General features: G+C 51.4%; 1 protein-coding gene across 1 annotated transcript in view; it reads right to left on the bottom strand.

Moving 5' to 3' along the window:
• Nucleotides 1–17841, bottom strand: part of LOC104275166 (plexin-A2) — a 25261-nt gene extending 7420 nt beyond the window's left edge. The window contains exons 1-12 of the mRNA XM_009871041.1: nt 17774–17841; nt 17217–17384; nt 15821–15914; nt 13757–13996; nt 13431–13574; nt 12047–12281; nt 10453–10595; nt 8757–9025; nt 5723–5789; nt 4891–5037; nt 4301–4460; nt 3825–3928 (exon numbers count right to left, since the gene is read on the bottom strand). Coding sequence (XP_009869343.1) covers nt 3825–3928; nt 4301–4460; nt 4891–5037; nt 5723–5789; nt 8757–9025; nt 10453–10595; nt 12047–12281; nt 13431–13574; nt 13757–13996; nt 15821–15914; nt 17217–17384; nt 17774–17841 — 1839 coding nt within the window. The remainder of the gene's footprint in view (nt 1–3824; nt 3929–4300; nt 4461–4890; nt 5038–5722; nt 5790–8756; nt 9026–10452; nt 10596–12046; nt 12282–13430; nt 13575–13756; nt 13997–15820; nt 15915–17216; nt 17385–17773) is intronic.
• Nucleotides 17842–17882: the final 41 nt, after the last annotated feature.

Raw genomic sequence — 17882 nt, forward strand, 5'->3', positions numbered from 1 at the left:
GGCTTGGGGCAGAAGGGGTGTTTGCCCAACATCGAGGTGACCTGCACGCAGTGATCTTCAAGTCCTTAGGTTGCACTCAGAGGAAAGATTTCATGTAGATGCAAGTTTTTACAATTGCTAGTGATAGCTGAAATAAGTCACCCGCGTTCCACAGTACAGAAGTGAGATATTTCTAAGCAAAACCCTTCGCACACCCTCTGTTATCTCCTCTCCTGCTCCTGCCTCACTTCATCCAATTTATTAAGTCAATGGAAGAAATGATCAGCAGTGATATTATTTTCCCAGGCTGTTATTAGCTGCCACTTCAGCTCAGTTTCACCAGGGAGAAACCCGGGGGTGCCGGCAGCCCAAGGTGCTCCCATGGAGGCGGCAGCAGCAGCTCCCTGCGCCGGGATCTGCTGCCACCCCGGCTGTGCTTAACTGGGGGAGAGGCACTAAAAATTCCACACGCGCACAGAGCACTCTCACTCTCTAAATTTTTGGGTCGAATGGCTCTTGTCAGCTAAAAAACACCAGCGTGCAAATTAGCATCAGATGTAACGCGCATTCGTTTCCCATCTCGCTCCGCCGTTGCCACACTCCCATAAAACCCCAGAGACGCCTGCGAAGCTGCCTGGCTGGTTTACAACTTTACAAATGTTCCGATTCTTCGACAAGCTGGAAAAACACCTTAAAGAAAGAGGGGAAAAAAAGAAAAAGGAACCTGGAGCGGTGAGCCAGGACAATAACCCTGCATTCGCGTGGGGTAGCGGGGATGCAGCGAGGATGCCAGCGCCACATTCACAGCACCCTTGCCTCATACGTCTCATTTTCCACACCAATCTGCCCTCTCTGCTTCGAATTTTTCATTTAAAATACTTTGCTAGTCTCTTGCAGACTCACAGGGGCTGACAGGTATTCATGTTATGCTGCCTTGGAGTTAACCCTGCATGAGCCGCTGTAAATCATTTGATATTAAATTCAGTGTTTCATTTTTCTTGAGTAAAGCCATGTGGGGTGAGACTCTCCTGTGGAGTTTAATAGTCAGGAAAGCAAAAGGATACCACACAAATGTAATACAATTCCTCATAATATAGTTTAAAAGCTCCAGAGAATTTAACAAAGAATTACGCCTATTTAACCGATACATCTATTTTTATAGATGACGAAATCAGCAGCAGGCACACAGTCCTCTGTATAATTCTATAAAGTGGTTTGCAAATATTACAGAAAGATGAATTTTTCTTCCTAAATCCAATCTGGCTTTTGCATGTGAAGGCTTCCCTGGAAAAAACACGCTTTATCGGTTGATGCAGATATGTATCATATTTTTATCATCCTAAGCATGCAGAAAACAAATGCAATAGTGTCGAAATCCAGCAGCCAAGCGTGGAGCTGAGAAACTGTTGGAATTAAATAAGTGCCCTCTGCAGAGCTCCCCCCTAGCCCGGAGCACGGGGGGGAGGAGGAGGAGGAGGAGGAAGAGGCAGCTTTGGTCCCTGGCAGGGGTTTGAGCCCAGGAGCTGCGGAGCAAACGGACCCAGAATCTGGAGCAGGGTGGAGGCTGTGAGGAAGGGGCAGGATCTGGTCCTTGCTTCCACCTCCACAAAAGCCCAAACCTGCCCGGTGCTATCAGCGGGAAACAGGGCGCTGAGCAGCTCCAATTCCCACAATCCAGAGATCCCTTTTGCCTTCAGATCAGCAGATAAAAGCAGACGTTATCCGACCAAGGATAAAGACAAGACAGCTCTGAACAAAAGATGGAGACAGCTTTACAGAGCTAGATTTTTGCTTGGGTTTTTGTTTGGGTTTTTTTTTCCTAGAAATTTAGAAATCTTCATCGGTCCTCCAAAAGCTAGAGAAATCTAGGTTTCATTTTTACAGCTTGAACCACACCTGTTTTATATGCAACACTCCTGTTAAAGCGGTGAGAGAGCAGCGCTTAAAACTCAAATGATTTTATACCCTCTCCTAAGCTGTGTCTTTGCCCACATATTTGTTTTACTGTGTAGTCCCGGAGCATCTGTATTTTTGATACCCAATAAAAAACATTTATTACTGAAAGAGAAAAAAACAACCTGGTAGGAATACCAAAAAAAAATAATTAAAAAAAAGCTGTTTGCTTTTGGCAAAAGCCCTGCCTTGACAAGATTTGTGTTGCTCTGCAAAGAATTTGGCTTCTTTTTATGGCTGAAACGGCTCCGCCAGCCTGCGCCGCCAGAGCGAGGAGCGACATGTGCCATCGGTACCTGTTTGGATGCTTGGCAGCAAACTTCTACTTTGTTCCAGAGCAAAACTGGAAACATTCAAATGGCAGGAATAGCTGCAGCATCTTGAGCGCTGCAAGGATTTTGTTTATTTTACGGGTAAACTTGTGGCTCAGCTTTTCCCACAGGCGCTACAATGGAAGCACTCCCTCCCCTCACACCCAACAGCATCAAAGACAGCTTTCACTTGTGACTTCCTTAAGATGACTTTTAAAGATCAAGGCCTAATAAAGTCTTGCTGCTTCCCTGCATGTTGGTTAATCCCTTGCAACTGTCAGGTAAAACAGACTTTAGAAGAAATAGAATTCATCTGCACAACTCCTACGACATTTTACAGTAAGCTGCACTTAAATCCTGTGGGCTGCTTGGAAAAGTTGACCCTTGAGGTGGTTTTTTTGTTGGTTTTTTTTTTTACATGCTCTTCACATATTTATGCCATTCTCTCTGCCTCGCTCCTTGATTATACGGCTCCTGTCGATACTGGCTCGCATTCAACTTACACAGCATGAGTCACGCTGATGGACTTGAGATGGTGTATAAACAGAGAAGGATGCCAGATTAAATACTAAACACTTCAGTGTAGGTGGTGATGGACAGTAGTAGGTTACAGGTGCCAATTAATGCAGTTATCCTCTGCTGCAGACAGGCTTTGAGTAAAAGCCTTTGATTCTCTTTCACCAAACCCTCCTCGGCTCCATCTTTACCTCTCTTTCCATCTCTCACACGCCGCTAGAAGCCCTTTCCAACAGATACACGCCTGCCCAGGGCAGCCTGCGCTGGGGCACGCAAGCTGCAAAAGCTAAAGATGGGAAAAATCCTTTAGGTCAACTCGCCCGCTCTGGCCAACGCACAGCAGAGCATCTTCAACTGCCCACCTTTATTTTATATGGCTTCAGTAGCAAAGCTCCTGTCCCTTGACTTGGAAGGCTAGGTTTGGGACTTAGGAGGTTTGACGTCACTCTGTCAAGAAGCTGCTCTTGATATTCACCTTTTCTTCACCTGGCCTCTTCCCGTACCTCCCGGCAGCACTCCCTCGACCCTCCCATGTGACAGAATTTGAAGCATTTGCTTTGTTTCCATTCTTCACTCCTTGCACGACGCTTAGGAGTCAACACCGACGAGACACCACTTGCTGGTGCAGCCAGTGCTTTACACCAGATCATCACATCGTGCAGTGTTTGTAAAGCTCTGAAGGCAGGCAGAGACTTCCCACTCTTCCCTGCTGCACTCCCGGTTGTCTCAGACTACCCCCAGAGAGCTGAGCCCCCACGTACCATCCCTCCCTCCCTCCCTCCCCTGCCCCGCACCTCCAGCCAAGCCCTTGCCTCTGCTCCCTCTATCTCACTGGCACGGCTGGCGGTTTTAATTTAGCCAATTTTCAACTCTGCTAGTTTCTTTAAGATCCACGTCAAGGTTGCTTTCCCATCTAATGCACAAGCACATTGAACCCTTCTGCTTTATCATACAAATGTGACCTCCCTCTCTGTCTTGGTAGACGAGATACTTGGGAATTAAATTTCTGCTTTTCTTCCCTCCTGGCAGGTTTCTAGGAGCTGTCTGCTGGGGCTGCTTTCTTACCTGATAATGCACCAAGGTGTTCAAGCGCTTCCAATCTCCTTCAATCTTGGTGGTGATGTCTTCATCCTGCAGGACCACACGAGCTATCCGGCCCTGCCGCCACTCTGCGGGAGAGGCAAAAACCAGGCAGACACGATGGTCAGAGAGGGAAAAGGCACTAGCAGGCTCTATCCATTTCTGGCCCAAGTAATTACTGCACAGATGAGCCTGGGGAAAAGCCCATCTCCCCCGAAAAGACACCCAGGGAAAGCTGAATTCTCAGCAGAGCGAAGGAGGCTTCAGGGATTATTGGCCCTGTGGTCAACGGACAGTTGGCTGATCCCACAGAGCTCAAAGCTTGGCGTGCTTTCTAGGGACACAAACACATCTGGTGATGTGCATCCTGAGCTCTGGTTTTCAAGCTCTGCGAAACCCACCATGAATCACTGATCAACCTCTCCGATCTTCCCCCTCCTACGCGGCAGGGAGGCTCCTACCCAAGTCCATGTCAACAGCTCTTGGTCTTTGAGAATACGGGACATTCTTGTATACTGCATCGAGGATCTTCTCTTTGACTTGAGTGATGGTATCACAGTTCAGCACCTTCACGGGGATCTCTGGGCTGTTCTCGTTATCTGGGTTCACACAGTTCAGGATCTGGAAGGGAAGGAGAACCACACCATGCTCTAAAAGGTTACAGACAAGCACCCAGGAGAACTGTAACCACATATCGCAACAACCCGTTCTCATAGGAAAACCACACTGCATCCCTAATTGCATCATCGCCGTTGCACCTGGGGCATCTTTATGGCGATTGCTAAGAGAAGAGTCCCAGGTGTCCATTTTCATTTGCACAAAGGAGATCAATGCTCAATGACCAAGGAGATCAAATGGTCCCCTCAAACCCTGCTCTTCAAAGCCCCAGCAAAGGCTAATCATACCTGCACATTAGGGACACACCTGACTTGGGCATGGGTCTAATACTTCACATTTGTGTCCTAATCGTTGGCCTAAAGGCCAGAACAGCTCATGCCCAAGTGGGAAGGACAGAAGTCATTCAAGGGCAGCCTCTACAGCCATCACTCACCAGAGTCTTGTACTCAATCTGCTGCCGGATCAGTTTGTCCTCACTGAGGGAGTAGCGAGCTTCTCCTGTGATGGCATCGATGGGACCTTTCTCCATCTGTTGCTTGATGGCACAGTAGAGCATGAAGAGCGGCTCTCCAGCACATTCCTACCCAACGAGATAGACAGGAAAACTAACAGAGAGGTGAAGGTGCATCTGCCCCAGGACCACCAGCTCGCCCACGACTTTGCACAGGGTTCGTTTCGGCGGAGGCACAGTCCCACGGACTCAGCCCTTCGCACACATGCAACCCAGGCTCAGCCCCCAGCAGCTCCCGGAGAGGACGGCCAAAACCACGAGCTCCACTGCTCGATGGGCATGTTGTCTTTGGCCTAGTAAATCTCTACTGGATCCACATGGCTGTAAAATAAAAAGGCGATTTGAGATCTTGATCTCATTGCTCACTCCCATGAAGCAAATTCTGTGGGGCTTCCAAAACCACAAGTAAAGTTAAAAAAAAAATCTGGGAGCCCAAGTATGGAGATGTGAGAATTCTTCCCAAGTACTAAAGAGGTGCAACAGAAACTCCATTACATGAGGAGATCCAGGATCCAGGAGATCTGAGGGTTGAAGGCGGCTGAGGACAAGGCTGTGACAGCTTGGCTTAGCCCATGGAACAGCAGCCCCAGGCGTGGGCATCTCCGGGCAAATTTCCACCTCCCCTGCCTGGCTACTACATCTTCTGGCTTGGAGTCAGTCCGGCTGAGGAGCTTCAAGCCCAGATTCACCCCAGGGATGGTTGGGGGACGAGCCAGCAAAGCGCCGGCGGGGCCTCAGCTCCACCCCTCCTTACCTTGAGGAACTTGTGGAGGAGGAAGGCAAACCAGTTGGTCAGCATCTTCTCGGCCACCGACTCGGTCCTAGGGAAGCAGCGGAGACACGGACGTTACGCACGAAGCCAAACCGCTCACGAGACGCCCCGAATCCCCCCCAGGCGGCAGAAGCCGGCTGCGCCCGGGTACAGCCCCCGCGCAGGCAGCAGGATGCGGCCAGCGCTGCCTCCCCAGCTGCACGGGGCTGAGAGCAGCTCGCCCAGCTGACAGCCCTGACGGGGCTGGTGACAGGGAGCCTGGTGACACTCGGCTCCTCGCACGTGGTGCAAATTACAGCCTGGCTCAGTAAATCACTGGGATTTGCAGCGGTTCCTGGCAATCAGGGACAGCAGAGTGACAATGGCAGGGAAATTGCAGCTTTCTCCCCGGTCCCACCCAGTGTCCTCTCCCCACATTGTGCCCAAGATTATCTCTAATTTAAATACAATGGCTCCTAATGATAGTTTTTAATGCTGGCTCTGCAGGACGGGGAGACTTGCCTTAAAGCACCACCATCCCTTTTCCTGGCACAGGGACAGGATGGCTGGGCTGGTGGCAGCGAGCCCACAGCTGAGCCCCGCGGCGGGCAGGAGGACGACACCAGGATCTCATCCAAATTTCAGCAAGCAAAGAGGGGTGGATCCAACATCCTGCCCTCTGCAGCACCCTCTCCTCTGGGAAGCAGCACCCTTTCCTCTGTCCCCATCTCGCTCTGGATGCTTTTTCCCTGTTTTCCCCCATCTGCTCTGCTGCCTTGAATTAGGGGCTGACTCTTGGTATGTATTCACACAGCATCCCACATGTTTGCAAACGTTGGCATTGAATGACAACCACAGGCTCTAGAAGCAACAGGGTTTGATCCCGAAGTCAAGCATAAACAGGAGCCACAGATTTCAGCAAAAAAACGACGCCAGCCAGCAAACGGGCTCGGGGTCACATTATCCATCATGTCTTAGGATTGCAACACCTGCCAGGAAGTCATGGAAAACGTCTGCAGATCGCCAAAGAATTTAAGCCTGAATTGATTAACTGCCTAAAAATTCAACCTACAAATTGACACACAGAGTGTTTAAAATATTTCAGTCACCCAGTTAAGGAGGAGGGGCACTACCACAACGCCGTGCTGGTGAGCCACGGAAAAGGGGAACTCAGTGACACAAAATAAGGAATAGGTGAAGAATTCAGAAAACGATACATTCAGGACTTCAAGGTGAATATTAATTTAATGAACTGCTCTGTTAATAGAATACTAAATTAAGAACTGGCAAGAGAAGCTGAAAGAACAGCAAAAAGCTACAGCCCTGGCGCTGCTGTCCGACACGCTGTTAGAGGTCTGCCTTTAGAAATGAAAAATAAGCTGCCGAAGATGAACGTGGCAGGGGAGAAGCCCTAGATTTGGAGAAAACCCTTCTCATATTGACCACATAACGTGGGCAAAGCACGATCCAGAGGTGACTCTCCAAAGGAGTCTGACGCCAGCCACCAGCGCCTTGGCTGCTCCTCTGACTTTCTGAGGCACCGGGAATACAACAAGCCTAAACAAAGAGAGCTGAGAGAACCCAAAAAATAAATATGTATTTTATTAATTTTCCCTGCTATATCTAGGTCTCCAAACTGCTGTGTGCTGCGCTCTGTGCCAGGAACCAGAGAAGCTATTTGATTTAATGTCAACTTTCTTGCTGTCTCCCGCGAGGGGTAGTCATGGAAGAAAGAGAGAGGGGGGAAACAAGGAAGAAAGAGAGAAAGAACTGAGTGCCAATTATCAACCGCTGCCACCAGAGAGCTCAAAAATACGAAAAAAAAAAGAAGTATCACACTTTGTGGCTGATCACTCCTTATTAAGTCAGAACAAGACATTCCAACCCAGGCTGTTTTGTGCATCACCACCAGCCGGGAGCTCGGGGGCACAGGGCTGGGACAGGGCTCCAGCCGTAGCGACAGGACAAGGGGTACTGCTTTTCAACTGAAAGGGGGTAAATTCAGACTAGGTATAAAGAAGAAATTTTTTACAATGAGGGTTGTGAAACGCTGGACCAGATTTCCTGTGAAATGGCTGAATTTCAGTGCGGGACAGCCAGGCCCGATGCCGCTGGTGCTGCCCAGAGCCCCATCTCTTTGCTGGGTGCTGCAGGGAGGAGAGACCACGGCTCTGATCACCAGCCGTGTATTTTTTGGAGCACTGTGAAAAGTCATTATTGAGGGCTGAGGCAGAAGATGCCTTCCCAGCGACTCGTCAAACCACAGGGGAAATTAAGACGGCTTCCTTTCCCGAGATGAGTTATTGCCTCCGCAAACACAGCTAGATTTAAAGCAATTTCCTGTCAAGTATATTCATTATGGCTGGAGGAATCCCTGAATTTTTCCTAGAGCTGTGAAATCTTCCCCCCTCTTTCATCCGCCCGCTCCGGTTTGATGCCGGTGGAGCCGCAGGCGCAGCCCAGACCAAGCTCTGCAGCACAGCCCGGACCCAGTGGGACACGGATGGAGGTGGCTCACAATGCGGAGAACATGGGTGGCCTTTTACTTGTGGCAGCTGATCTGGCTGACATCGATACACGGTTCTCCCTGTTTTTCTTTCTGCCATTTCCCAGCACAACCTCGGGCATCTCTGCACACGCAGGGCAGAGGAGCAGGAGCTGGGGCACGGGCAGCTGGATGGGAGAGGTGGCAGTTCTGGAATCATCAGGGGCTCTCAGCCAAGCCAGGGGAGGGGCCACTGCTGGGGCAAGGCAGGAAATTATGAGTGAGACGGAGATGCTGCTGAGGTAACAGCTCCCTCGGATCCAATTTGAGACCCTGCTCAGCCATCTGTGAAATCACGGAGTAAAGGCAACCCTGCGTCCTGGAGACAGGCAGGAAAACAGATGGGTCATCCAACGTCCCCCATGGAGAGCAGTATTTTCCTTTCAACACCAGCACCCTGCTCCTGATGTCACCAGCAGCGTGGCTGTGCCACCCTGGGGCACCGCGCTGACCTGCCCGCAGCCTTGTCCCCTCCCCGTCCCCCTGCGTTACCTGCGCAGGAGCAGCTTGGGGTGGTTCTTGTTCTCCAGGTTCTTCTCGATGAGGTCGGAGAGCAGCTGCTTCAGCACGTCGGTGGCGTACTCCAGCTTGCCCTGCAGCCCCGTCATGATGAGCGAGGCCACGTTGCCGCGATCGCGCATGGAGAAGCTGCGCTGCAGCTCCAGCGTCCGGATGAAGGGCAGCAGGAAGACTTTGTTGTTGATCAGCTGAGCAAAGAGCTTCAAGGCCTTCTCCACGCTCTGCTGCCCGTTCCCTTGGACCTGCGGTGGAGGAGATCGAGGCCATCAGGCAAGGCAGGGGAGAAAAGCGCCCGGCGGGCAGCTCTGCATCACTGCGGGGTCACTGCCATCACTGCAGGGAGGTGAGCGCTTTAACCCTGGGTGCAGAAACCAGCACCCCATCCCTCAGGGTCTCAGCATCCCGAACATGGTCTCTGGTCTGTCCTGAACAAGTGTCACCCCTTCTGTCCTGCAGCACTTAGAACCACTTGTCTTAATCATCGCTCCAAGCTGCACTCTCTGCCTGCCATAAAGCTGCTGCTTGAAGGCTAACGGCCCTAGAACTGACACGCAGTTTTGCTTGTTCTGCACAAAAAGTGACAGTCTTGTAAGTAAATTAAATACTAATTTAGACTATTGCTTTATTATGGGACAAGTGTAAAAAATTAATTGAGGCTTTCAGCCAGTTGCAGATTCAAAAAATTCATCACAAGTGAAAATGATGAACTACATTAAGCAACTCTTTACCAAACATCTTGGAGACTTATGTATTGGTTTTACTAACATTACATAATTAAGCAACTGTGTAATTGGCAACACATTTATCACTTCTGCAATTCTGCTTTTCATGAGTAAAACAAATAAAAAGCATTCATATTTGTTTGCTGGAGCATCAGTTTATTTGGCAATTTAAATAGCGAACATAATGTGTGGGACTGGAAAATTCAGGGCATGGGAATGGGCTGAGAGAGGCTGGTTCAAAGCCTGTGGGAGTTTTACCAACACCGCAGCAGCTGCTCAGTGTTGGTGGCCCCCTGGAAAGGAACCTGACTCGATGCCTTAATGCTACGTAGCTTCTGCCTGGGAAAGCAGTGCAGCAGGATGGAGCGCAAGCAATCAACAGTTCTTTATTCTACATCTCCAGCTGAAGACTGCCTGTTTTGCTGATGGACCCTTGCACGTTACCTATTCTTCTATATCCTCAGGGAAAATCTTATACGTATGTGTGTATATATATATATATATGCATATTTACATGCACTTGTGGAAAAGCCAGGGAGACCAAAGTGCCTGCTCTGAGCCAAGCAGGAGTGTGGCCAAGCCTGGGCTCGCTGCTTGCCCTCCTGTGGACACGCCACGAACAGCAGCAGGAGGATGCTCAGGAGCACAGCCTGCCCTGTGCCAGAAGGGCTTTAAAAGGGACTTTAAAAGGACACCAAGAACTTACCTGGCGTGCTTTGCTGCTGGCTTATTGCAATATAAGACCCCATAAAACACAATCAAAGCAACATCAGGGAGAAGAAACCAAAAGGAATCAAGCAATGTGTTCTGGAGATAAAAAAACAGGTTCTTTGACAAAATAAACTCAGGGCTCAGCCTGCTGACCCCAGTGGAAAGCACAAGTGTGTTCCAGGGTTTGGCAAGTGCTCAGAGAAACTTCGAAGGGCAGAGCACAGCCCGTTCCTCACCTCCAGCTCTCGCAGCACAGGATGGTCCTCGATGCCGGGGAAAAGGACCCTCATGGCATACGTCCGATAGTCGAGGTACGGGATCCCGGAGCGGTCCAGGTCGCTGGTTAATTCATTGATGTCTGTCTGCAGCTCTGCAAAAGCTGCTCAGGGGGAACAGAACAAGAGAGAGAAAGACGGATGAGGCGCGGGGCAGAGGCTTTGGGGAGGGCTGCCTGTTCTCCTTGGGGGCACAGCATCAGCCATAAACGTGTCAGCTCACGAAACCAACTCGGAGAGGGTCTCAGACAGACCCTCACCCTGGGAGACTTGTCTCAGCAGCTGAGGGTGAGAGAGCACGCACTGCACAGAGCAGACGCGGAGAACAAAAGATGGTTATTAATTTGTATGCGGTTCACACCTGTGTACACGCACCTAAAACACCTTTAAAGGCTGCAGATAAAAATAAAAATCTATCTTCATAACTTCATGCCTCCCATATTTTCCCTTCTCCTCCTCCTCTGTCAACAGTTGCCAAAACAACCAAATGTGATGCAGAGCAAATCTGAACAGAAACTGCCTGATGCAGGGGTCAGGAAGGAATTTATTCTTCCTCTCATAACAACATCACCACGTTTCACAGCTGCACGCGTGTCACTGTGTTCATTCTCTGAAGTACGAAATGCAGGCTCAGTAAGGTCTCTGCAGCCCAGCCAGGCTGTGCCCAGGCCAAAGCTGTAGCCTCTCCTGAACATATTTCATTTTTGTCCCATACTTCCAAGGCTATCCTCCTTTCAAAATCAGCTGAACAAATCAAACGGAATCCTCCCTATACACTGAGGTCACACTACAAAATTTGCATCTATTTTTTTTCCTTTGATTTGCTAAGCTCCCTTCCAGCTGCGTGGACGTATGAAACAGCAGCAGCACCCCTCCCCAGAGGTTTTTGTCTCAAGCCACCAGCTACACACCAGACTGCTCACCTCCACCTGCTGAGGAGAGGCCGGGCTCAGCCGACTCCTTGCGAGGGACAGCACCTGACTGTGTTGAAATCCACAAGCGGCAGCTCCAGCTGCTCCAAATAACACACGAGATATCCCAGGAGCAAATGCCCGAGGAGCTGCTTCCTATCCCTCAGCCCTGCTCCTGTTGCTCTGGGCTCACATCTTACAGACTGGAGGAGGGACTGGACCAGCCTTCCAGCCCTCCTGCCTTTTGTTTGGGACACACATTGTTCCTTGGGGCGTCCAAACCTCCTCTGCTCCTTATCTCGCTCTGTGCCTTTTTAAAAGCTCGTTACTAAAAGGCCGTTAGACAAGGGGGCACGCTGTGCCGGGCACCCTGGGGCTCGTGCCGTGCTCCCAACGCGATCCAGGCATGTCGCTTAAGCGGGATCAAGCTCTAATCCTATTCTCTGCACATTAAAGCAGCGGAGCCGTGTCTGCCGCTGACACACTTGTCGCAGCCCACCCTCCTGCGCCGGGGAGGGCACGCAAACCTGGGGGGGGGCACATGCCCCGGTGCTCCCTGCAAAAACCGGGTGACTGGGTGGCTGCAGTGGGGAAAGCTCGGGACTACCCGATACAGAGAGTGCCTGGTCCCAGGCAGTACTGACCCTCCTTGCACTCCAGGGCCACCCGGGACTCCAGATTGTCCATCTGCATCTGCAGCCTCTTGAGGGTCAGGTCGTTCTCTCGGGACTTGCGCTTGTAGGCGATGAGGACGATGATGACGATGATGAGGAGCAGACTGCCTCCAGCTGCGATGCTGACGATGGCTGGCAGGGTCAGGAGGCTGTCTGAGATGATGCTCACCGAACCGGGGGAGAAGATGATACCACCAACACGGACCTACAAAACACGACGGAGGTAAAGAGCAGCTTCAGGTAAGTCAGCCTGCCCCAAAGCGCCAGCCTTCCCGGCCAGGGACACACCAGGGGAACAGACCCCGAAGGAAGCACCGAACTGCTTCTGCACAGACTAGAGCAACTCCAACCACCTTCAGCCATGGAGGGTGCTGCTTATGTGAGCACAGCGAGGCTTCAAGTCATGATAAATGTGCCAGCCCTTCACTATCTGGGCTTTGTTCTTATTATCTGATGGCTCCATTTGACTTTCATTTTATAAGCTTTCAGGTCCCTTTTGTAAACCGTGGACATTAGCAACCCAGTGATAATTTTGCTGACAAGAAACCAGATTGACTCAAAAGACAGAACAGAGAAGGGAAGAGAAAGCCTCATGTGAAAGCCGCAGAGCAAACACGCTGGAGGTTAATGCTGGGACAGGTTTTTCTTGGATGTGCCCTGGCCACAGATGCAAGCAGCTCTCAGCCAGTTCGCGCTTCTGCTAAATCACACCACGATAATCTGGATACGTTTTGGATGTTGAACTTAAAGGAAATAAATCACAATTACAATCTCATCTGGGCTCTACTCATGCACTTCAGCAGCTGCGTGCTTGGTCTGCGAGCAGATCGGCAGAAGTGGCGACACACAAAGCCCAAGCAGAGGGAGATCCCGTTATCCTGGATGAGGCTGTTGATCCAACCAGTCCAGCGTTTGGATGTCCCCGGCTGCTTCTGCTTTGGGAAAAGGCAAAATCTTTCCATCTGCTTTGCACACCAGGTCTGGTACAAGGACTGATAATGTCCCTACAGAAGGCAGAACACAGCCCCCTGAGAACGGTCCCAGCTACTGAAGGCAGAGCAAGCAGCACCAGAGAAAGGCTGGTACCCGGTGCTGAAGGCACTGCCAGAAAGATCTGTTCCTTCTAGAAGGCGCTGAGAACAGGTGGTGAGGTTCAGGGAGGGAAGAAGTTTCTCCATCCTAATCCACATCAATATTTTAAGCTTCTAATGAGACAGCCATAAACATCTAAAATCCTACTGATCCTTGGACAAGAAATTGCACTCAATATCCAAGCAATTTAGCGAGCTGGAGGAGGAGGAAGGACGGGAAGGAGGGCGGGGCGGGATGCTGACAGGAGTGCTGGGTCTCTCACCAGCACTTTGTGCTGTCCGGTGAGATTCGGGGGCTCGCAGAGCAGCTGGGTCTCGGAGACGGTGACAGCGCACGGCGTTTCTCCGATGAGCACCGTGTAGTTGAGCTTGGCTCCTCCAGGAGCGGGTGGGCACAGGTTTCTGCCCTAGGGACAAGGGGAGAGAAGATCACACAAAGATGCAGTGAACTTCTCCATTTTTCATCTCATTCCCAGCTTGTGCAAGCGGCGGGACTCTGTCTAGCGTGCCTCATTCTGTAAATGAGGAGAATCTTCCAGTCCTCTCCCTGGGATTTTTTCCTGCTGCCAGCAGGTAAGGGTCTTCTTACCTTTAGGATGATGGGTGACCCCGGCTTCTGCTCCAGCACCCCGGTCGGGCTCAACAGCTCAAACGTCGGGTTGGGGTAGTAGATGAACTTGGTGTCGTTGTAGACCAGCAAGGACTGCACGTTGTTAAAGATAAACCCAAACTCATCCGGCCGCTCGACGGCGTCCAGGCCGGGTCGGTACTCGGAGGTGAGGGGGGGAGCGAGGCAGGCCAGCGCCGTGGCGTTCACCACCTTGCAGACCTGTGGGGAAGGTGATGCTTTGAAAGATGGCAGGGAAAAACTTATCCTGACCCGAACAACAATGTTCCGATTCCTTAAATACTCAGTGAAAAGTCCAGCGGATTCATGTCTGCCTGGAAGCGTTTAATGCACGTTTGACACACGGCAGCCAAGGCTTGGGGGGATTTGCTTCCCCTCCAGCCAGCGCAGAGGCAGAGACGGAGAACGAGTTCGAAACGAGCACAGTTTGAAAGGAGCTAGAGGCTTGCAGAGTGGGTCACAGCCCTATTTCCTTTACTTTTTCTTTCCAGTGTCACCCTTTTTGGCAATGCCAGCTTCAAAACAGACCCTTAGCCAATACCTGGCCCCTGCTACAAATGGGTGATGAGAGGCAATTCCCAAATGCCAGCGAGGGAGAGGGACGATCACCCGGCACTCGTGGGCTGGAGGGAACATGAAGGTCATCTCTACCGGGCTGAGGACTCCCCCAGCCCTGGAAGCAGGGAGCTGGCTGAGTCATGAGACTCTTGCTTTACAAAGCAGCAAGAGCCCAACCACTCAGTCTCCCTCCATGTGTGCAAGATTTAATTCCACTCAGTTTTGTGTCTTCAGAATTATTTTTGTAGCACTATAACTGCAACTGCTAGCAACAAAATTAGATGTCTTTAAAAAAAAAAAAAAAGAGCTCAGATGTAAAAGGTCTTCAAAGGGGAACAGAGAAAGGGAATAGGAAAAGAGTGCTAAGTGATCTGCCCTTTCCAAGATAATATAGACCCCGTCAGAGAGAGCACTGCATAGAAATGATGTATTTCAGCTTTACTTGGTTGAAATAATTTCTGTGGGTCCTGGAGGTACAGTTCTTATTTGAAGCATACAAGAACATTGCTTAGTTCCTGTTTTGCTGAGGATTAATTTCAGTTCCTCACTCCTGGACTGGAAAAATACAGATAGGGGAAGGGGGTGGCATTCCAGATCACCCCCAGCTCTGCTACTGACGCCTTGGTTTGGGAACATCAGGGTGATAGAAGAGAGTAGGGGAAGGAGGCATAAAAACAACACCCAGATTCACCAAAATACCCAGAGTCCCATGCCCAGCATCCTTCGTGCGGCGAGGAGGGCTCGGGGAGGCAGCACCGGGCTGTACTGTGCAGATCAAGCTGCAAAGTGGCCTGACAGCTCCTTGTTCAGAAGTGAGTCCCCTCCCTCCTCCCCTCCCCGGGCTGGTACAGCCTTGCTGGACCCAGAGCTGCAGCAATAGGAGTTTATTTATAGAGAAGCAGCTAGAGAGACACTAGTTAAACATAGCAGCCTTGTAGCCAGCAGGTCTCAGCGCTTAGCTCTGGGCTTTTACAGCGAGAGCAGGACTAAAATGGGAAGCGTGGAGCAGCTGGGAATGGTGGGGATGGCGACGGGCTTCCCATCGGAAAGTGCCTGTAGCACCGAGCTAGGTACTGGAAATGGAAGGATGCTGTGGAGAGGAGAGCTCTCAGGACCCAAAGACTGACAAAAAAAGGGGAATTTCAGGAGTCAAACAAGTTTACCTGACCCAAGACAGAATTTCAGGTGACGGAGATGACCTAAAACGGAGTCCTCCATTTCTAGCTTTGAAAACTCCTTGGCTGTTACCATGTAGCTGAGGAAGGAATTTCCCATTTCTGCCTGTCAGAATCCCTCTCTTCAAGGGTCCCCAATTTGGGTGAGTCTACAGAAACACCCCCAGAGCAGCTTTTGCCACAGTGAGTCTCATCACACAGAGAGCGCTGGCACCAGCGACCGCACACGTGCGTCAGGGCAGGGGGACCCGCCGCGCACGAGAATGCTCCCGGGCTGACAGCAGCTACTCACGTTGACAAACTCCTTGCCGTTGTACTTGACGCGGATCCTCGGCTCCTGGATCACGTCCAGGTTGGAGCCGGTGACGGTCAGAGGTGTGTGTCCGCTGCGGAGAACCAGGAGAACCTGATTAATGCCTCTGGCAGGAGGGACTGGGGCTGCGCAGAGCGAGTGTGCTCGACAACAAGGATGCTTGTTGATCTCAGAAAGATGTTTTCTGCAGACACTTCAGGCACCAGGTGACAGCGAGGATTAATCCCCGAGTCGCTGGGGAGCAGTGTTCCAAGTTCGCTCCATTTTCTACTCTCAGCTGCACCCTCTCCCAACTAACTGCGCTGCAAGGCGGCAGGATGAGAAATGGGACCAAAGAAATCAACTGAGCTGAGACTAAATACGTAAGACAATAAATTAGTCACAGTGTTTAATGATTTACACCGTGATGTTTTTAAGGAGCACGATAAATGGTACGTGCAGTGAAGGAACTGACGTGCACTCGCATCTGGGCTGCAGACGCAGCAAGTTGTCACAGAGAGCAGGGGAGGGATGAGGAGCACCCGGCGTCCTCAGGGCCAGGGAGGACACAACCCCTGGGGCTAGAGTACCCCCAGCCTCCTACAGCCAGAGCCCCTGGGCAAAGTCTTTCACTCTTGGCTTGCTCTCGCATGTGTTAACTGGAGCAGCGCGGCCCAGCCTCACCCGAGTCTCCAGCGGCGCCACAGCAGAGCCCGGCTGCTCCCCTCAGACCCCTCTGCCCTGCCCAGCCCGACAAACCCACCGCACCCAAACCCAGACACACTCTGGAATCGGGATTCAAAGCAAACTTCTCACAGAGCCTACTGCAAGACGCTTCTCTCAATGGCAATTTTAAAAAAAACAATCAAAAACTGAACTGAATAGCTGTGTTGCAGCAACTCCAGGGGACGGGGACGGCTCAGGGTTTTCAGCAGCGACGTCACAGTGTTGTGACAGCACCGGCCGCCCTGTTCCTAGCAGCGAATTTGGGATAAACAGTACATTTTGACTAGCATCAGCTTTTTCTTTTCGTGGTGGTTGCTGGTTTTGTTTTATTCCAGAACTACAAGAAGGAGTCTTTAATGAGCAATTGTGCACTTCTTCAGCAGATGGGAGCTATCTTGGGGCTTTATTTGTGCTCCCAGAATCTTGGTGCAGACTGCTACTGCTGTAATTGCCTTGGTAATCACAACTACTTTAATAACTCTGGACCCAATTTTTGGGAAATGCAAACGTCACAGATGCCCAGCCTTGAGAAATCCAAGCTGCTGGGCAGGATGTGCATTTCCAGACCCTCTTTTGGCCTCACTGAGAGTACACTGAAAGAGAAGGCGCAGACCAGGCAAGCTGGCTTCTGTCCCGCTGCCAGGGACCTGCTGCCAGAGACTCCTGTTACCTGGCGATGCTCCACTCGGGCTCGATGTGCTGCACCTTCGGGTCATCGATGTACTCAAACTGCAAAGTCCGCTCCAGCTGAGCCCGGTCGACGCTGACGGAGACATGAACAGCCCCCAGGCCGTGGGCTGAGGGGGCTGACACGCAGACGATCTCATTCATGGATCGCCTGGGCAAGAGAGAAGCCGGGGGAGCGTTAACAGGTGGCAGCGCAGGGACAGAAATCAGCCCTTTGTCCTGGAGCTCACAAAAAGGCTGATCCATCAGCCACCCCCAAACCCTGACACCTGCGGAGGGGATGAGCTCCTGAGATGGGCAGAAGAGCTCCACTGGCAGGGAGGGAATGGAGCCCTTTGTGGGAGGGGACTCCTGCTGCCCACCAGGAGCAAAGCGCCGGCTCCCTGAAATTACTTTCGGTGCCAAGCTGCAGCCTCCCGCATCCCTCTGTGAACCCGCTGCCTTCTGTTGGGCGTGTGAAAACAGATGGCGGCTTTTTTCGAACGGGATGCATAAGCTCCCTCAAAAGCCAAATTCTTCCCCCTCCCCACCCCACCGCACACACGGGCCCTTGTGAGCAGCATAATGGAGCCGGCGAAGCCCCCGCCGGGGAAGGGCGATGCCACCATCACCGCTGCCTCCGGGCTTTGTCTGCCCGTCAGAGTCGGGG

The sequence above is a fragment of the Apaloderma vittatum genome, unplaced genomic scaffold, assembly GCF_000703405.1.
Source record: "Apaloderma vittatum isolate BGI_N311 unplaced genomic scaffold, ASM70340v1 scaffold28896, whole genome shotgun sequence".
Lineage (NCBI taxonomy): Eukaryota > Metazoa > Chordata > Aves > Trogoniformes > Trogonidae > Apaloderma > Apaloderma vittatum.